The sequence below is a fragment of the Carica papaya genome, chromosome 8 (assembly GCF_054855325.1).
Source record: "Carica papaya isolate Zhongbai chromosome 8, ASM5485532v1, whole genome shotgun sequence".
In the NCBI taxonomy this organism is placed as follows: Eukaryota; Viridiplantae; Streptophyta; class Magnoliopsida; order Brassicales; family Caricaceae; genus Carica; species Carica papaya.
Window position 1 is genome coordinate 29,436,300 of NC_142316.1, and position 18,031 is coordinate 29,454,330.

The window sequence follows — 18,031 nt, forward strand, 5'->3', positions numbered from 1 at the left end:
AAATATTACACATTAATAAGGTAAAAAAAAATATATGTATATATATATATATGTATGCGATCAATTTATTCATAAATATGTCAATAAATTATATTCTCTTAATTTTAATAAAATGTTAATAAATAAAAATTTATATTCCAAAGAGAATTAGCAAAATTCTAGAAAGAAAATATAAAAAGAAACAGGTGTTTTTGTTATGGCATGCAATGGCGAACTCTTTTCACCTAACCGCAACAAGACGCCGTCACACTATCCACCATTTCTGATTTTTGAAAACTTGCTCTTCTTTTTCTTCTTCATCTTCTTCCTCCGGTAGTTAAAGAAATTGGTTTAAAAAGGACAAGTAAACTGAACAAACGCAGTTTTCTTTTCAGTTTCCCAATATTCACCCACTCAACTAAGTCCAAATCTCCGAGTCAATCAACAACTTTAGATATATCACCTCCGTAATATTATTTATTGCCTACGAGATCGGAGAGCAGATGCTTCAGAGAAAACCCAAGTAGTGAAAAGAAGATCCCTTCCCAGTAATTAAAAGATCGTAACGAAATATTAAAATCCAAAAACCAAAAGACGCCTTCCCCACCAACTACAGAACAAACTGCCTTTTTTTTTTTTTTTTTTCTCTCTTTCTATCTCTAAAACCTCAAGCAAGATATTCGTTTTCAAAGTCTCCTTTGTGTTTTGGGTTCCCGGTTCTAGTGCCTGTCCCCTTCTAATTCTTCTTATTTCTTCTTTCTTTTTCTGCTTTCGTGTTTTGCTTTTCGCTATTTCACCATTCGTGGTTGTTCAACTGCTTCCCGAACATCCACTCTGGATAAACAATCTTCAAATTTTCATTGCATAAGATGATTAATTTCAGCGTCTGCATATTTTGAACGTGTTTTACTGGGTGTTGGAAAATGGGGATCAGTTGACTCTCTCGAAATTGCAGCCAAAATGCGTTTTTACAGTTTTTGAAACCGCCCATCATGGATCTGGAGAGTGGAGTTTATCGTGACACTATCAAGGTTAGTGGGTTATTCAAAAATATCACTTCTTTTTGTTTTCAAATTTTCGAGGAAATAGTTTTTATCTTCTGTGATCAAATTACCTTCTCTCTGGCTGGAACAATCATGGGTCTATGCTTATTGTATCCTTTTGCATTTCTGCGATCAAAACTATTGTGTTCATCGCGAAAACTGTTGGTTTGTATATGATCATGTTTTCTAATATGCATTGATTTTCTTTTGTCAGTACAAATCCTCTTCATTGATTGTTGTTATGGTCAGTTGCAGAAGGAATCGTGGAAAACGGTATTGACGTTAGCGTATCAAAGCCTCGGTGTTGTCTATGGAGATTTGAGCACTTCTCCTCTATACGTATACAAAAGCACATTCGATGAGGATATTCAACACTCTGAGACAAATGAAGAGATTTTTGGAGTTTTGTCTTTCGTTTTCTGGACTCTTACTTTAGTCCCGTTGCTAAAGTACGTCTTCATCGTGCTCAAAGCTGATGATAATGGCGAAGGAGGCACTTTCGCTCTCTACTCTTTGCTGTGTAGACATGCCCGAGTCAACTCACTGCCGAATTGCCAATCGGCAGATGAGGACCTAACCGAGTACAAGAAGGAGAACACTGGGTTAACACCAAAATCAAGTTTTGGGTCGAGCCTGAAGTCTACTCTGGAGAAGCACAGAGTGTTGCAGAGGGTTTTGCTTGTGCTGGCTTTGATTGGGACATGTATGGTGATTGGTGATGGTGTCCTCACGCCAGCTATTTCTGGTAAATAGTGATTTTCTTTTTCTGGGTTTTGCCCTGGTTTTGAGATCCGACTGCATCAATTGATTGGTTACCTGGGTCTTTGCTTTTGCAGTTTTTTCTGCGGTGTCCGGGCTCGAGCTTTCTACGGAAAAAGAGCATCACAAATGTGAGATCCTCATCCTTGTGTTTCAATGTTTATTCATTCATATCTGGTCTTTTTAACAACGTATTAGAATGAGAAGGCAAGTCATGGTTGAATGGTTTATGAATTGTTGATTATTTTCTGGTCAAGATAGTTCCTTTCTTTCAGCTGGATTTGAGAATCTGCCAATCTCTGTTCCTTAAACTTTTTCTTTTTTGTCGTGAACTTGCCAAGTTTTGGGGATAATGGATTCTGTACTCTGGACTGTTGCATAACTTTTAAGAAATTTCCATTAATGTAGAGTCTTTAAGAAGCCTTTCAGTATGCGTATTACCTATAATGATCTTCAATCTCACTCTAATTTCCGACCGTTGAATGTGCTGGTCATTGGCTTTTTCCCCATTAATGATTTTAGTCTACACAAAACATGTAGTTTTGACTACTACAGCTTCTTGACGTGGGGTCACTGTTATTATTTCTCAAGTCAAATTGTAGAAATCAAGTTCATTGAACAGCTATTGTGTCTATGGCAACTCAATTAGCAGAGTATGCTCAAAATCTTGAATTCGGATTCTTGAAACCCAGATTTCCATCATATTCCACTCTCTTATAATGCTTTTAAATTTGCTATTTGGCTTTAATTAGGGTGGCCCACTTGTTGAACATTAGAGGTGTTGGCTGGTTACATCTGCCCCAACCATCTGCTTCTTATGTTCAGTTAGAAGAATTAAATGACAACTGTCTGCAAGTTTTCTATATCATTTAAGTTGATAAGAGTTTAAACTGATTACTATGGCATCCTGTGGCCAGTTTCAAGAGTTCACAAGGAATAATTAAAGATTGAAAAGTCTTTGATAGTTGAATGGCCAGTTTCAAATAGCTGAATGCATAGAATCTATCTTGGAACCAAGACCCTGCCGCTAGACTATTGGTTAGCATTAATTTTATTTCCTGTAAACAAGCAGCACAGAGCCTCGCGTCTATAATATGTTGTGTGTGTACATGGAGAATTAACAGTCCGCACTTGGCACAGCAACAGGATAGGCTGTCAATACACCATATCACACCATACATAGCAACAAGTACAAAGGGCGATGTTTGCCCCCGTAAGGCCGAAGATGGGCCCTCTTACCAACAATCAGTAGACTCAAACGTGCAACCTCTCTTTGGTATCAGTTGTTAGGATCAAGCCCCTATCAATTGGCTCTGTAGAGCTTTGGGATGACAAAATACGGATAACCATTGCCTCCTTGTAAGGCCAACAGTATAGACCAGTAAAAGATCATATGAAAGTCGCCTTTAGCTTGGGTGAGAAAATATGTATGGTAGATTGGCTTTGCTGTCAGCCTATTTTTGTTTTGGGTTTCCGGCCTAAATTGTGGACAGACTGGCTCACTGTATGGAGAATGTCAGGAGGTGGTTTGGACTACAGTAATCTTTTTTTCATTTCTTGATAAACATTGCTACGGACAATATAATTATTTGTCCAATCTGATCCAGTTGCATGATGATTGGTCAAATAAGATGCTTCAATTATCACAATATAATGATATTGCCTCTGGATACCCCCATTTGATCTTAATTATTACTTGTAGCATGGTGCTGTATTGCTGCTTTTTCACTTTTATTCTAACAACTAACTTGTATGGTTCTGCCGGAAAAAAAAAAAAAACTAGAAACTTATCTAGATTTTTGTCTGTGCTTGTCCTCCACATGACTGATTGAAGATTCATTTGTTTGCTTTGGCTGTTTCATTCTGCAATTTCTTTCTTTCTTTCCTTCAAGTAAGGGACCTTATCAAGAACCACCTCTTATAAATTCAATCATTTTGCAGATGTAGAAGTCCCAGTCGCATGCATCATACTGATAGGCTTGTTTGCCCTTCAACATTATGGCACACACAGGGTAGGATTTTTGTTTGCACCTGTGGTCCTAACGTGGCTCCTATGCATCGGTGCCATTGGCTTATATAATATTATCCACTGGAATCCTCATGTGTACCAAGCACTTTCCCCACATTACATGTACAAGTTTTTGAAGAAAACTCAAAGAGGAGGATGGATGTCCTTAGGTGGAATTTTGCTGTGTATAACAGGTAATTTATCTGTATGAGATAGTTTGCTTCTTGAACTATCTAGAAGCAAAAAGACTATCTATCGCACTAATGCAAGTTTAATCTTATAGGTTCAGAAGCTATGTTCGCAGATCTTGGACATTTTTCACAATTGTCAATCAAGGTATTAATTTAATCTTTATCGAGATCCATTTACTTAATTATTGATGACTGTGTGACACAATTCAATTCATTGACCTGGAACAACAATCAAAAAGTGATAATTTGTTCCCCCTGTAATAGGATTGGTCATTATTAACCAAGGTGGTTAAAGTTCCATTCCTCTCCTTGCAGGAGGAAAATTTAGTTATCAGTGTGGATTATTTTGGCTGGTGTAGATGGGGCATACAGACAGATTTCCATATACCAAAGTAAATTAAGGCAGTTAGTGTCCTCTTGCTTTATCTGTAAAATATTTCTGCTTACAAACTATAATCTATTGTCTTGTGAGCATGTCAATTTTGGCCACTACTTTTCTGGGACAATTTGTGGCGGCAACAATCTACCTGTCTGCTTTATGCAATATGTAACATTTTCTAATGAATGTTTTTCATGGAACTATGATTCGTACAGATTGTTATGATTTGATGATTTCCATGTGGATTGTTATTATTGTGAATTTTTTGAGACAACATATTTATTTTGGTTAATGTCAAATATCAAATTGTACAAGTCGATACTTCATCATTCTGCCTATTATCATAATAAGTTTAACAGCTTTGCCTAATTGACATGCCTTCACATTTTTGCAGATTGCTTTCACATCTTTGGTTTACCCATCCCTGATTCTTGCATATATGGGGCAAGCTGCCTATCTATCACAGCATCATGAAATGGAGAATGATTACAGAATTGGATTTTATGTATCTGTTCCAGGTAAATAACTTGGTTGTTCTTCATGGAGGTTTTTCATTTGTTAGTAGGTGAGTTTCTCAGCTGACTGAAATTCTGCCATACCATTTCTCCAGAGAGTTTAAGATGGCCAGTTTTAGTCATAGCGATACTTGCTGCAGTAGTGGGAAGCCAAGCCATCATCACCGGAACTTTCTCAATCATCAAACAATGCTCTGCTCTAGGTTGCTTCCCCAGAGTCAAAATAGTGCATACATCATCAAAAATACATGGTCAGATCTACATCCCAGAGATCAACTGGATCCTAATGCTTTTATGCTTGGCTGTTACAATTGGTTTCAGAGATACCAGGCGTATGGGCAATGCATCAGGTATAACAGTTTCAATAGTCCTGTTTACTTCTTAGTTTCTCTATTCGAATACCACATTGAGTATACCTGATGTAAATGGCATCTTGTTTACTTCTTAGTTTCTCTGATATACATGTTAAATATTTAACTAATAAAGACGGAACTATTTGTTTGATTAATATATCATAAATCTTAGGTCATCTTTCTTCTTGCTCTTAGAATGTATGCTATCTTCTCCTCCACATGAGCTCCATTATTTTTCTTTCAGTGCTGAATCATCTGACAGATGGTTTCTGGTTGAACCTACCGAAAGTAATTTTAACCAAGTACCATCTGCCATTTGGTAATCTGATTGTAGCACTGAAAAAGATTTTAAAGGGACTAGAGAATGTAATTAAATATTGCATTTGAGTGGAAAAACCACCTGAAATTCAGTTGAACTAAAATGAGCATACGTGATGGTTTTATATTGCCGTATATGCTTGTCCGACAAAAAATATTTAGGTCAGTTGCGGTTTGCATTTCGTTTATAGAATGTCTTGTCACTCTGTTTACAACTAAAAAAAAGATATTTTGATGTCTCCACTTGCATAGAAATTTTCTTTCTATCAATTGTGAGAAATTATCATAAATTGCAATGGATACAAATTGAAATTCTCTTCCATTCTCTTTGCTGCAATTCTGAATGTATCGTTAAGGTTTTGGTTTTCTTGTGGAGCAGGTTTGGCTGTGATTACCGTTATGCTGGTCACGACCTGTTTAATGTCCTTGGTGATAGTACTTTGTTGGCAGAAGAGTGTGTTTCTTGCAATATGCTTTGTTTTCTTTTTTGGCACAATTGAAGCTCTCTACTTCTCAGCTTCCCTCATCAAGTTCCTTGAAGGTGCCTGGGTGCCTATTGCCCTTGCGTTCTGTTTCCTAATCATCATGTGTATCTGGCACTATGGCACGCTCAAAAAGTATGAGTTTGATGTCCAAAACAAGGTCTCTATTAACTGGCTGCTCAGCTTGGGTCCAAGTCTGGGCATTGTGAGGGTCCGTGGGATTGGCCTTATACACACTGAGCTTGTTTCTGGAGTCCCAGCAATCTTCTCCCACTTTGTCACCAACCTTCCAGCCTTCCATCAGATCCTAGTTTTCCTTTGCATTAAATCTGTACCAGTTCCCCATGTCAGACCCGAGGAACGGTTTCTAGTGGGTCGTATTGGGCCGAGAGAATTCAGGCTATATCGATGCATTGTACGATACGGGTACCGTGACTTTCACAAAGATGACATGGAATTTGAGAAAGATCTGGTTTGCAGCATAGCAGAGTTTATTCGCTCAGGAAGTATCGGAGCTGACTGTGCAAATGGTGATTGTGCAAACGGAGACATCTTGAACGAAGATGATAGAATGACCGTCGTCGGGACGTGTTCTACTCAGACAGATCGGATTCAGATGAGCGAGGATGATGCAGATAACAGGAATATAGCTGGACCATCAGAGGTGAGGGAGATACAATCTCCACCGCCCATCAAAAGGAGGAAAAGAGTAAGATTTATAGTACCAGAAAGCCCAAAGATTGATAGGGGAGCCATGGAAGAGTTGCAGGAACTCATGGAAGCTAGGGAAGCTGGGATAGCATACATTCTAGGTCATTCTTATGTTAAAGCAAAGCAAGGATCAAGCATGTTAAAGAGAGTAGTGATAAACATAGGATATGAATTTTTGAGGAGGAATAGCAGGTCAGCCAACTATTCCTTAAGTGTACCACATGCTTCCACACTTGAGGTGGGAATGATGTATAATGTCTGATTCTTGGTTCATACAGACTATAAGTAGTGTATATGTTTTATATCTTGAAATCTCCCCAAGTTTTATAGGACAGTTTGTAAATATAGAGTGGATTAGATAGTGATGTATAACTATACCTTATTCATCCAATGAATCAACAATACCAAATATATAAACCAAGTAATTTTATTCAAATACACTAAGTGAATCTGTTTATTTGAACTATGTGGGCTCTCCAATTGATTTTCATTTCTTAATTTTATAGACAGGCTTGGGATATTATTCGAATCTAAAACGTCAACTTTTACATAATTAATTATTAGGAAGTTTAATCTTCTTCTGATAATTTCAGGACAAGTGATGCAAATTTTTAGGGGAATGAAACCCACTAGTCCATACAAGCGGGCTTGGGCCTTGCAATATGGGGATCAAAGGGCATAATTTTTTTAGGGGAATGAAACCCACTAGTCCATACAAGCGGGCTTGGGCCTTGCAATATGGGGATCAAAGGGCATAATTTTTTTTTACCAATTACATTAATTCATATGAGTTCTTTTTATTGTATTCAGAATTTTATCATCACAAAAATGCTACTGATATAAATGAAACTTAAATTTGTCAAAAATATAAAAATATATATACATATAAATATATGTTTTACCAATTAGAATAACCTAAATGAATAAGAGAATTTGAACAAACATTTATGATTCAATTGAAATTTTCTCTACAATTTGGTAGTATGAAAATAGATGAGATTAATAATTAAATTAAAAAATTAACCCAATATCTTTCCTTTTTAAAAATTTAATTTAATTAACTTATTGAGGTATATATTTTTTATTTAAAGCAATTTAATTTATTATCGTGGCAGCCAACTTTTTAATAGTCAAGGCCTATCAAAGTTGACAAGTCCTCAATCTGATATTCAACTAGAGATTAGATAAGATCAAATGAACAAGATTTTCCCCCAAAATAAATAAATAAATGGACAAATATATATATATATATATATATATATATATATTATAGGAGGAAGTATATATATGTGTATGTAAAAATAGAATATTATTTTTTTATTTAGTTATAATCAGTAGCTCTCAGAGAAATATATAAATATCTATGTCGGCTGCTAGTTGCCACCACGAAACATCGTCCCCCCAAGTATTAAGAAATTTAATGCAATCCTCTGTTTTATTCAATTTTATACCTTATCTTGCTGCCCATCAATTCGTACATCCTTTTGTAGCAAATAAATCAGCAGCCGTGTATATATATATATATATAAGTATATATATATATATATATATACTTATATATACTCGATAATATGTAACCTTTTTTTTTTTTTTTGTATATATCTAATACACATTTTGAAACTTGTAAGTCAATGTAATAACCTAGTGAATAGCGTAGTGCAACATGATCATATTTAAACAAATAAATTGTTAAAATGTTACGTTAAAATGTGCATAAGTAATTATTTTATTAATTTTTTTAAAACATGATTAAAAAAGATTTTAAAATTTAAATTTTAAATATTATAAGTTATATGTAGGAAGAACTAATTCTTTTAGAATTTCTTAACCGATTATGTTTAAACTTTGAGTTTTTATAGAGTCAACTTCTAAATAGTTAGGATTAGTTTTTAATATTATTCTTAAGTGATTTTTAGAATTTATAATTTATTTTTAAATTATATTTAAAAAATATTTTAATTATATCTGATAATGAAAATTACAAGTGACAAAATAGATAATAAAATTTAGGAACATATGTCATAACAGGTAGCGAAGTATTTGTCAAACAAACTAATAAAGTTTAGAAAAACAGTTGACAACCATTTTTTAGTAATTTTAATCAACTCACTCTTAAAAAACTTGCTATAAAAACTTAGTGATTAATCACCTCATCTTATCAAATATAATTGTACCATGAGTATATTATTATAACTATTAACTCATTTTTAACTTTAAACTTTATGAAGTTGAATTATATAAAGATATATTATGTAACAGTTTGATTGGCATTCTATAATCAGTGCTTTCAATCTTCATTCTCATACTCCTTAAGTTTTTCTTCTTCTTTACTATTGACTTAAATATTTAACAGTTTTCAGTAATAAAGCTCAGAGGAGTCACCATTTGTTTGCGTTTATATATTAAGGATGCATGGAACTACCTAACTATTAACTTGGCTTAAGCTTAACATTTATTTAACAAAAAGTTTAAACTAAGCTTAAGACTTGCGGCCAACTTATTATCTTCTCTTATCAACCTTGCCTAGTCATGTATGTATGTCAGCATCTAAATTATGTTTTATGTTCTTATACATAATGATATTGGTAGTATTGTTACCCTTGATAGTTAGCCCCTAAAAAGACAACGTGTGCCCCTGAGAGACATTTCTTGATAATGATTAATTCAATACCTCCTTAAAAGATACAAATTTCATTATATCATCCTCAAGTTTTGCCAAAAAAAAATTTATTCTCAACTAACTATGATAAATAGACTATTTTCGAGGGCGTTGTATCGATTATTGTGGAAAACAATTAATAAATAAGTCAAATATCGAGATCTAATGATGTTTCATCAAATATATTAAACGAATCATAATTTTTAGACTCCCATGTTATCTTATTATAAGCATGATCTTAAATCATATAAATATTATTAAATCTATAAAAATATAATTTGTTTGCTACTTTAAACATCTTAAATTCTTTTTTAAACTTTCTACGCTCTTTATTTTCCATGAACTGATTTAGTGATTAAAAGTTTTTATTGAGAAAAAACTCATTTTTCCCACTAACTATTTCATGTCTAGTTCATAAGCCAAAGCTTTGAGATTTTTGGACCATGTTTAACTTTGAGCAAGAGCATTCCCCTTACTTCATTTTCTCTAAAATTCGTTAATGATAAAGGTACTGTGCCCTTAGATAAAAGATGAAACATACCAGCACAAGGATAAAAGAAAAAACATGATCTCTTTTTTGATGTCTTGGTTATTTTAAAAGGTTAAAGGTAGTGCTACTAGATTTAGTTCTTAGAAAATACAATATATTTGTAGATATATACTTCTATGTCCTTTAGAATAAAAGATCTACATTCTATCGACCTAATTGCATCCCCCAGTAATGATTTATTTAATATCTCTCTATGGGCTCCGTACAAACTGTCGTGCAAAGAAAATTATACGAAAATTAAAATCATCATGATTTAATATATGCATAAATTTCGAGATTTAGTGATACTAGTGGATATTTCTAAGTTACTTAAACTATTAAAGTAACACTTACTCACTAAACTTCTTTTAGTCTTCTTATATATCCTTATAAATAAGTTTGATTAATACTTTTAAATCTAAAAGGATGTAAGTTTTTGCTACCTAAACTCTCCGAGGTCTCTGTCAACCTCTTTATTCTCTCCATTCTTCTTATATTGATTTTATAATCAAATGATTTATATTATAAATAATTAATTTATCTTTCTTGATCGAAGTACTACGAAAAAAAAGAAATAAAAGATTAGTTCAAAATCTTTCAATTTCATTCTTAAAGGGGTGCATACATTGGCCTGAATTAAAAAATCAAACATGAGATTAGTTGTTGGATTCAAACAAAACTAAATTCACTCTAATCCTTAATTCCAAAAATTTAGGATCCAATTTGAACTTGTGCATTAAAGAATATAAAAAATTATGTAATATATATATATATACACACACACACATATGAGATATCAATAAATCCAGGGATGAGCATTTATGTGGAATCAAAATCGAATAAAAAAATATTTTGAACTAAAAATTAAACTAATGTAATTTCAATATAGTCCATGCTTAGGTCAAAGTTAACCAAATTTTTTTAAAAAAAAAAGTTAATTTTAAATATATTATTTATACATTAATATTTTAATTTAAAATATTAAAAAATATATTACCTTTAAATATTTTGATGCTCGCGCAATGAGAAGATGTCCCTCTGCCTCTCTCACTCTTTCAACTCTGAAGCATCAAAAATCAAACTCTTTTTCACAATGACGGGGGGATTTATATGATCACAAATCATCACAAATATATATATATATATATGATATCTTATTTACACATTATTTTGTAAAATATGAGATAGATATTAAATATACACACGAACAAATATAGAGAGAGAGAGAGAGAGAGAGAGAGAGAGAGACAGGAGTAGAAGTTGTTACGTACACAATATACATGTATATGTATATGTATATGTATATGTATGTATGTATGTATGTATTACAAATATGAGTGTGGGAGAGAGAGACTCAAAGTTTGAAAAGACAAAAAGTACGTGGTCTAGTGTTGTGCTTTTAACTAAAATATTCCTCCTTTTTTTCTTTATTTTTTTTTTTTGAAAAAGTTTCTTTCTTATTGTACTAAAATATCCAACCAAATTATTTTTTACCTGTCTTTAATCTAAAATTTGAAGTAATTTTTGGTCTATTATTGTGGGTGTTTGAATTAATTTTTTTATATTTTAACTTTAAAAAAATCATATAGTGATTAGACGAACATAGAATTCAAAAATATTTTTTAAATTTAAAAATTGTATATTTTTAATTAATATATTAGATTATCGAGTGTTCACTCTAATTAAATTTAAATTCAAATAGGAGCGATCTTCTACAACATCAACTGTTTAAAAACTGTCTCTGTTATTAATTATGAATCTATAAAACAAATCATGTTTAAATAAGGTCGTAAATTAAAAATTACAGAAACTCATTCAAACATTCTCAAAATTAATGAATTGTTAACAGTAACGATGATTACAATAATTAAAATGTAAATTTTAATTAATAATTAAAAAATAAATAATGATGGTTGCTAACCCAATTAAAATGAAAAATAATTGATTTTATCCTAATGACTATTCTTGTTTTTGTTCCTGTTGGGAACTTAAAATTTTGAATCCCATTTAACTCACGTAGATATATATTATTTTGTTTTTTTTTTTTTAAAAAGTAAAATATATATATACATACATATATATTTGAGTACAATATAATAAAGTCAACGCTACAAAGATTTGAAAGATTAGACTAACTACAATTACATATTATAATTGAAAATTTGAATATTTAAAAGGGAAAATATAAAGATAAATTAGGTTTTGAATACATAGAATTTAGATTTATGCTAAAAAAATTGGGAGTCAATCAAATCTGTATGTATGAAAAAATTAAATAAAATGTCAGACTCAGAAAAAGTGGACTTGTTCTGTTAATAAAAAAAAATAAAAATGGAATTGGGTGGAGTAGGTTTTTTTTTTATGGGTTGGAGGAGCTGAAACGGAAGCGACTAAAGGAAGGGTCCAACTTATACACAATCAGTAGCCAACCATACTTATGATGTCTTTGACTCTTCTTACTTTGAATTTTTTAAAAAATAAAATCTGATTTACTATTTAGTATTTTTTAGTTCTTAAAAAATATGGAACTGAGTATATAATTTAGTTTCTAAATTATTTTATAAAAAATAATAAGAATTCCAATAAATGAATTAAGACTCTAAAATTTTAAGATAAATAAATGATTATTAGCATTTTTTTTAAAATTTTATCATAAATTATTATGATTTTTTTATGTAGTTTATTTACAATTGTTATAATTTTTTTATTTGTATAAAATATAAATGGAACAAGGTGACCTTCTTTCTCCCTATATTTTCATATTCTAAAATCAAAATTTTATCTATAATTACTTACAAAATTAAACAGAAAGAAGCGTTCGGAGATATGAAAGTTGCTCGAACCCACCCCATCTTCTAACCACTTTTTACTTGTTGATGATTTATTGCTCTTTTATCACGTCAAGGAAGAGGAATTGAAAGGTTTTATACAGCTATATAATAGATGGTATGGCAAAAAGCCTAAAGTCTTACATGCACTTTAGTAACAATGTAGGGAATCACAAAAGGAAAAGTGTATGAACATTGAAAAATTGCAAACCTATGCAAGGAAAAGCTAAGTATTTAGGTTAGATGTTGTCATTTAAGGGGAATCACAATCTATAATTTAAGAAAGTTGCATAAAAAATACAGTCGTATTCAATTGATTGAAAAATCGAATTTTTTTATGCATATTACTATTTTAATCAAATCTACTATTAATGCAATCTAATATTACCGAATGTTTGTTTTTTATACTTTCCAAATATACTATAAATTTTAGTAGAACTTTAAATAATAAATCATGAGTTTATTTCTATAAGATGGGATAAAATATGCATTTTTAATAACAAAATGAGGGATGACTTTTAAAGAAATCGAATGATCTGATCTAACCTTAGTGGCTAAACTAGTTTAACAACTTCTGACAAATACTAATAGGTCTTGGGCTTTACTAGTTAAGGTCGGATATCTAAAGTTCGAGCATTTGTTAATTACTAAAGTTTCTAAGTAGGACTCATACTTATGAAAATATGTTGTAAAAAACATAAAGTTTTTAAGTAAATGAGCACATAAGGGCTTAAAATGGCTTTGACATCTTTCATTTTAGAAGATTCTTAGATTCTTGCGGTACAAAATTCATCTTTAGGTCTACCTCCTTAATTAGACTACCTAATTGTTTAACTACCTAATTATACGAGATCATATAGCCTGATACACCCATAAATTAATTAGAAACTTTGATCTTAATATTGTTCATGAGATCCTCAAAATTAGGTTATCTATCAGCTATAAACATTATAAAAGTCATATTGATTTTCTCAGCACCATCGACCGTAAGCAGAAGCAAAAACTATCCTCTATTTTTTCAAGCTCACAAATTCACTAGAATTTTAAAAATATTATGATATTTTGTGAGTTGTAAAATATTGTTCACCACTGAAACAACTTTTTCTATAGAGGTAGATTAGTTTATTGAGAAATCTTTCCTTGAATCACAAAATTTAATTAAAATTTTTATTTTTCTGTATAAGTACATTAAAATTCTAGAACTAACAACTAAAAAGCTCATAATGGAACCAGATGACTTTGCAAATCAAAATTTTTTGAGATAGATCCCAAATTTTATAATCAACTCTCTTTAATTTAATATTATTTACACATACTCTAGATTATGAAAAATGTATATGAAAAATAATATTAATTAGTCTAGGCATGTGATAGTTGATCAATTAAAAGCTTTTGTAAAAAAATTTGTATTATAAAAATTACTAAATTGAATTATATAAAGACTTTTGATTACTTAAAGAAATATATGCGGCTTCATTGTAAATACTCTAATTCCTTCTACTTGAGAAATACTGTAGTAACTGAAGAAAGAAAAAAAAAAGGAAAAAAAAAGAAAAGAAAAAAAAATTGGGGGGGGGGGGGGGGGGGGCGGCATCGTTTTGAAAGTAGGGAAACGACGTTGTTTTGATGAGGCAGGTGAGGTATAAATAGGAGACGGAAAAACAACATCGTTTTGATGAGGCAGGTGATGTATAAATAGAAGACGGGAAAGAAAAAAAAGAAGGAAAAAAAAAAAGAAAAAGAAAGAAAAAAGAGAGAAAATAGAAAACAGAGAAAGGAGAGAGCGGGAAGGAGAAAGAAAGAGAAAAGAAGGTTCGAGAAAGAGAGAGATGGGAGTCGGAGCGGAGAAGAACGAGAAGGAAGAGAGGAGAAGAAAGAGGACGGTGACAGTGCGATCAGCGGGAGGAAGAAAGATAGAAATGAGAGGTACGGTAATTTTAAGTTTTCTGTTAGTTGAGGTGGATTTGAGATTTTGCTGTAGGTGGAGGAGCTGTGGAAACGTGAGTGGAGGAGTATGGAGAAGGTTAAACCGCGGAAAGAGAGAGAGGAAAAAAAATGTGGCATAGAAGGGAGGTCTGTGAGGGAGAGGTGAGGTCATGCGTGAGAGAGGGCGTATAGAAGAGCTGTAAAATATTGTTCACCACTGAAACAACTTTTTCTATAGAGGTAGATTAGTTTATTGAGAAATATTTCCTTGAATCACAAAATTTAATTAAAATTTTTATTTTTCTGTATAAGTACATTAAAATTCTAGAACTAACAACTAAAAAGCTCATAATGGAACCAGATGACTTTGCAAATCAAAATTTTTGGAGATAGATCCCAAATTTTATAATCAACTCTCTTTAATTTAATATTATTTACACATACTCTAGATTATGAAAAACGTTTATGAAAAATAATATTAATTAGTCTAGGCATGTGATAGTTGATCAATTAAAAGCTTCTGTAAAAATTTTTATATTATAAAAATTACTAAATTGAATTATATAAAGACTTTTGATTACTTAAAGAAATATATGCGGCTTGAGAAATATTGTAGTAACTGAAGAAAGAAAAAAAAAGGAAAAAAAAAAGAAAAGAAAAAAACTGGGGGGGCGGGGACGACATCGTTTTGAAAGAGGGGAAACGAAGTCGTTTTGATAAGGCAGGTGAGGTATAAATAGGAGACGGAAAAACAACGTCGTTTTGATGAGGCAGGTGATGTATAAATAGAAGACGGGAAAGAAAAGAAAAAAGGAAAAAAAAAAGAAAAAGAAAGAAAAAAGAGAGAAAAGAGAAAATAGAGAAAAAAGAGAGCGGGAAGGAGAAAAAAAGAGAAAAGAAGGTTCGAGAAAGAGAGAGATGGGAGTCGGAGCGGAGAAGAACGAGAAGGAAGAAAGAAGAAAGAGGACGGTGACAGTGCGATCAGCGAGAGGAAGAAAGATAGAAATGGGAGGTACGGTAATTTTAAGTTTTTTGTTAGTTGAGGTGGATTTGAGATTTTGCTGTAGGTGGAGGAGTTGTGGAAACGTGAGTGGAGGCGTATGGAGAAGGTTAGACCGCAGAAAGAGAGAGAGGAAAAAAAATGTGGCATAGAAGGGAGGTCTATGAGAGAGAGGTGGGGTCGTGCGTGAGAGAGGGTGTATGGAAGAGGTTAGGCCGCGGGAGGAGAGAAAGGAAATAGTGCAATGTGTGTGAGTGCGGTCTGTGAGGGAGAGGAGTTGTTGTGTGTGCGTGAGGGTGAATTGAGGAGGTTAGGCTGCGGGAGGATGAAAAGAAAGAAGTGCGGTGTGTGTGAGAGCGGTCTGTGAGGGAGAGGAGTTGTTGTGTGTGCATGAGGGTGAATGGAGGAGGTTAGCCCGCGAGAGGAGGAAAAGAAAGGAGTGCGGTGTGTGTGAGTGCGGTCTGTGAGGGAAATGAGTTATTGTGTGTGCGTGAGGGTGAATTGAGGAGGTTAGGCCATGGGAGGAGGAAAAGAAAGAAGTGCGGTGTGTGTGAGTGCGGTCTGTGAGGGAAAGGAGTTGTGTGTGCGAGAGGGTGAATGGAGGAGGTTAGGCTGCGGGAGGAGGAAAAGAAAGGAGTGCGGTGTGTGTGAGTGCGGTCTGTGAGGGAGAGGGGCTGTTGTGTGTGAGGGAGGGTGTATGGAGGAGGCTAGGCCGTGGGAGAAGGGAAAGGAAGATGTGCAGAGTGTGAGGGTGGTAATTTTGGGATTTGAGGGTGGAGTATCTAGAGTAGGCCGTGGAGGGGGAGAGAATGAGAGATTTTGGAAGTGAGGTAAATATGTGTAAGGGAGGAAGTAGGGCGTGTGGACGTAGAAAGTTTGGGAGGAGAAAAGAGAGGTCGTAGACCGTGGAAATGAAGTGCCGGTATGGAGGTGTGGGGGTGTCTCTGTGTAGGACGAGGGGATGTGTGGGGTAGCTGTGTGGTGTGAGGGTATGGGTCGTATATAGGTTGGTGTAACTACTGTGAATTTGGTAGTTGGCAAGGGAACGTTACAGGTGTGGGTATGTTGAGTGTTGGTGCGTGCTTTATGGGGAGATGGATGTAGTCTAAGTACACAGGTTAAAAGTATAAGAAGGCTTCAAGATAAGGTGGGGGAGTAAGGATAGGATGATATTGTGTTGGATCAATAGCATCGGGGAACGCCGATATTGGTTGTCGCTACCTAGAAAAAAAAGTTGATCGTCGATGGTGGTGATGGTCGGGAGACTCCGACGAGAATAGATTTGGTCGCCGATATTAGTGACGGTATTAGTGAGTGGCCTATTAAGGGTCGAGAGATATGTGGTTTATTGGTGATCGTCGATATTGGTGACGAGTATGAATATTTGTACGCTTGGGGTGACGTTGGGGGGTGGTCACATATGGTATACATGGTAGTTGGAATACCGGGGTATGTTTTAGTCCTGCGTAGTCCCATAGTGATGACAAGGTAGACTTAGGTTGGGTGATGGGGTACATATAGAAATACTGAATTTCATATTTGATGCATATTATAATTGTAACTTAATTTTTACTGTATTGAATTATATGAACTCACCCTCTATTGTTCACAGACGATGTAGGAATGGAGTCGGGATCTGAGTTACTGGTTTCCGGGCCTAGTGTATAGAGCAACAGAATAAGGATCTTTATAGACAGATTGAATGTGTAAAAGTTAGTAGTATAGTGGATAGTATGTCTATTGATAGTGTATACGGCTGTATATTACGTGATGTTATACGTGTGATTGCGGATTTATTTTAACTCTAAACAATAGATTGTGATAGTGTTTCTATGTGCATGCTTGACTTGAAATTACACTATTAGAAATGAAAAAAGGGGCTTATAAATACTAACTTTTCTCAATTGAAAATGGTATTTAAAATTAAAAATATTAGGACCACTAATTTTTGGCCTCTAACTGTTGGTTAGTTTCCAACGACTTCATAAAAGAGATATTCTTTCAAGCCCGGTTATGGTTAAAAATATTACGATAATTAGGAAACTAAAAAAAGAAAAAAGAAAAAGGAAAGTAAAAAAAAAAAAAAAAACATCGGTGAGTTAGCATCTACGGTTGGAACATTCCATTTGGAAAGTGGGCCCCACTAACGAAAACAGGAGTTTTGGATAGGGACGATCTCCACTGGTCCGTAAACTCATCCCGCCAAACGCGGCGACCAGATAAAAGTGGGACCCACGGATAACACCTAGTTTCACGTGGTCACCAGGTGTCGACACCGGGAGGCGATTGCGATTCCCAATTTCCTCGGTGACGTGTACCGGGTCATTCTGATGGATGATGGTCATTGGTTG

The 18,031-nt window shown here is 33.6% G+C and overlaps 1 protein-coding gene across 4 annotated transcripts; it reads left to right on the plus strand.

The window, feature by feature from the left end:
• The first annotated feature begins 238 nt into the window (after positions 1 to 238).
• LOC110825734 (potassium transporter 6-like) lies at positions 239 to 7,050 on the plus strand. 4 transcript variants are annotated; one of them, XM_022056223.2, is made up of 8 exons: positions 239 to 1,010; positions 1,272 to 1,767; positions 1,859 to 1,912; positions 3,723 to 3,983; positions 4,073 to 4,125; positions 4,754 to 4,877; positions 4,970 to 5,224; positions 5,925 to 7,050. In XM_022056223.2, the coding sequence occupies exons 1-8, from the start codon at positions 972 to 974 to the stop codon at positions 6,998 to 7,000; spliced, it is 2,358 nt and encodes a 785-aa protein (XP_021911915.1). In that variant the 5' UTR covers positions 239 to 971; the 3' UTR covers positions 7,001 to 7,050. The 4 variants fall into 4 exon arrangements, with proteins under 4 accessions (XP_021911915.1, XP_021911916.1, XP_088066373.1 ...); XM_022056224.2 differs by having other exon boundaries at positions 1,278 to 1,767; XM_088210247.1 differs by lacking the exon at positions 239 to 1,010 and adding an exon at positions 1,048 to 1,187.
• The last annotated feature ends 10,981 nt before the right edge of the window (positions 7,051 to 18,031 follow it).

What these genes read in the sequence shown, in the direction of transcription:
- LOC110825734 (XM_088210247.1), top strand. Translation starts at nt 1,116, where the DNA reads ATGGGTCTATGCTTATTGTATCCTTTTGCATTTCTGCGATCAAAACTA. An exon ending in GTTCATCGCGAAAACTGTTG is followed by an intron (nt 1,188 to 1,271) that starts GTTTGTATATGA and finishes TGTTATGGTCAG; the next exon opens with TTGCAGAAGGAATCGTGGAA. An exon ending in TTTCACAATTGTCAATCAAG is followed by an intron (nt 4,126 to 4,753) that starts GTATTAATTTAA and finishes ACATTTTTGCAG; the next exon opens with ATTGCTTTCACATCTTTGGT.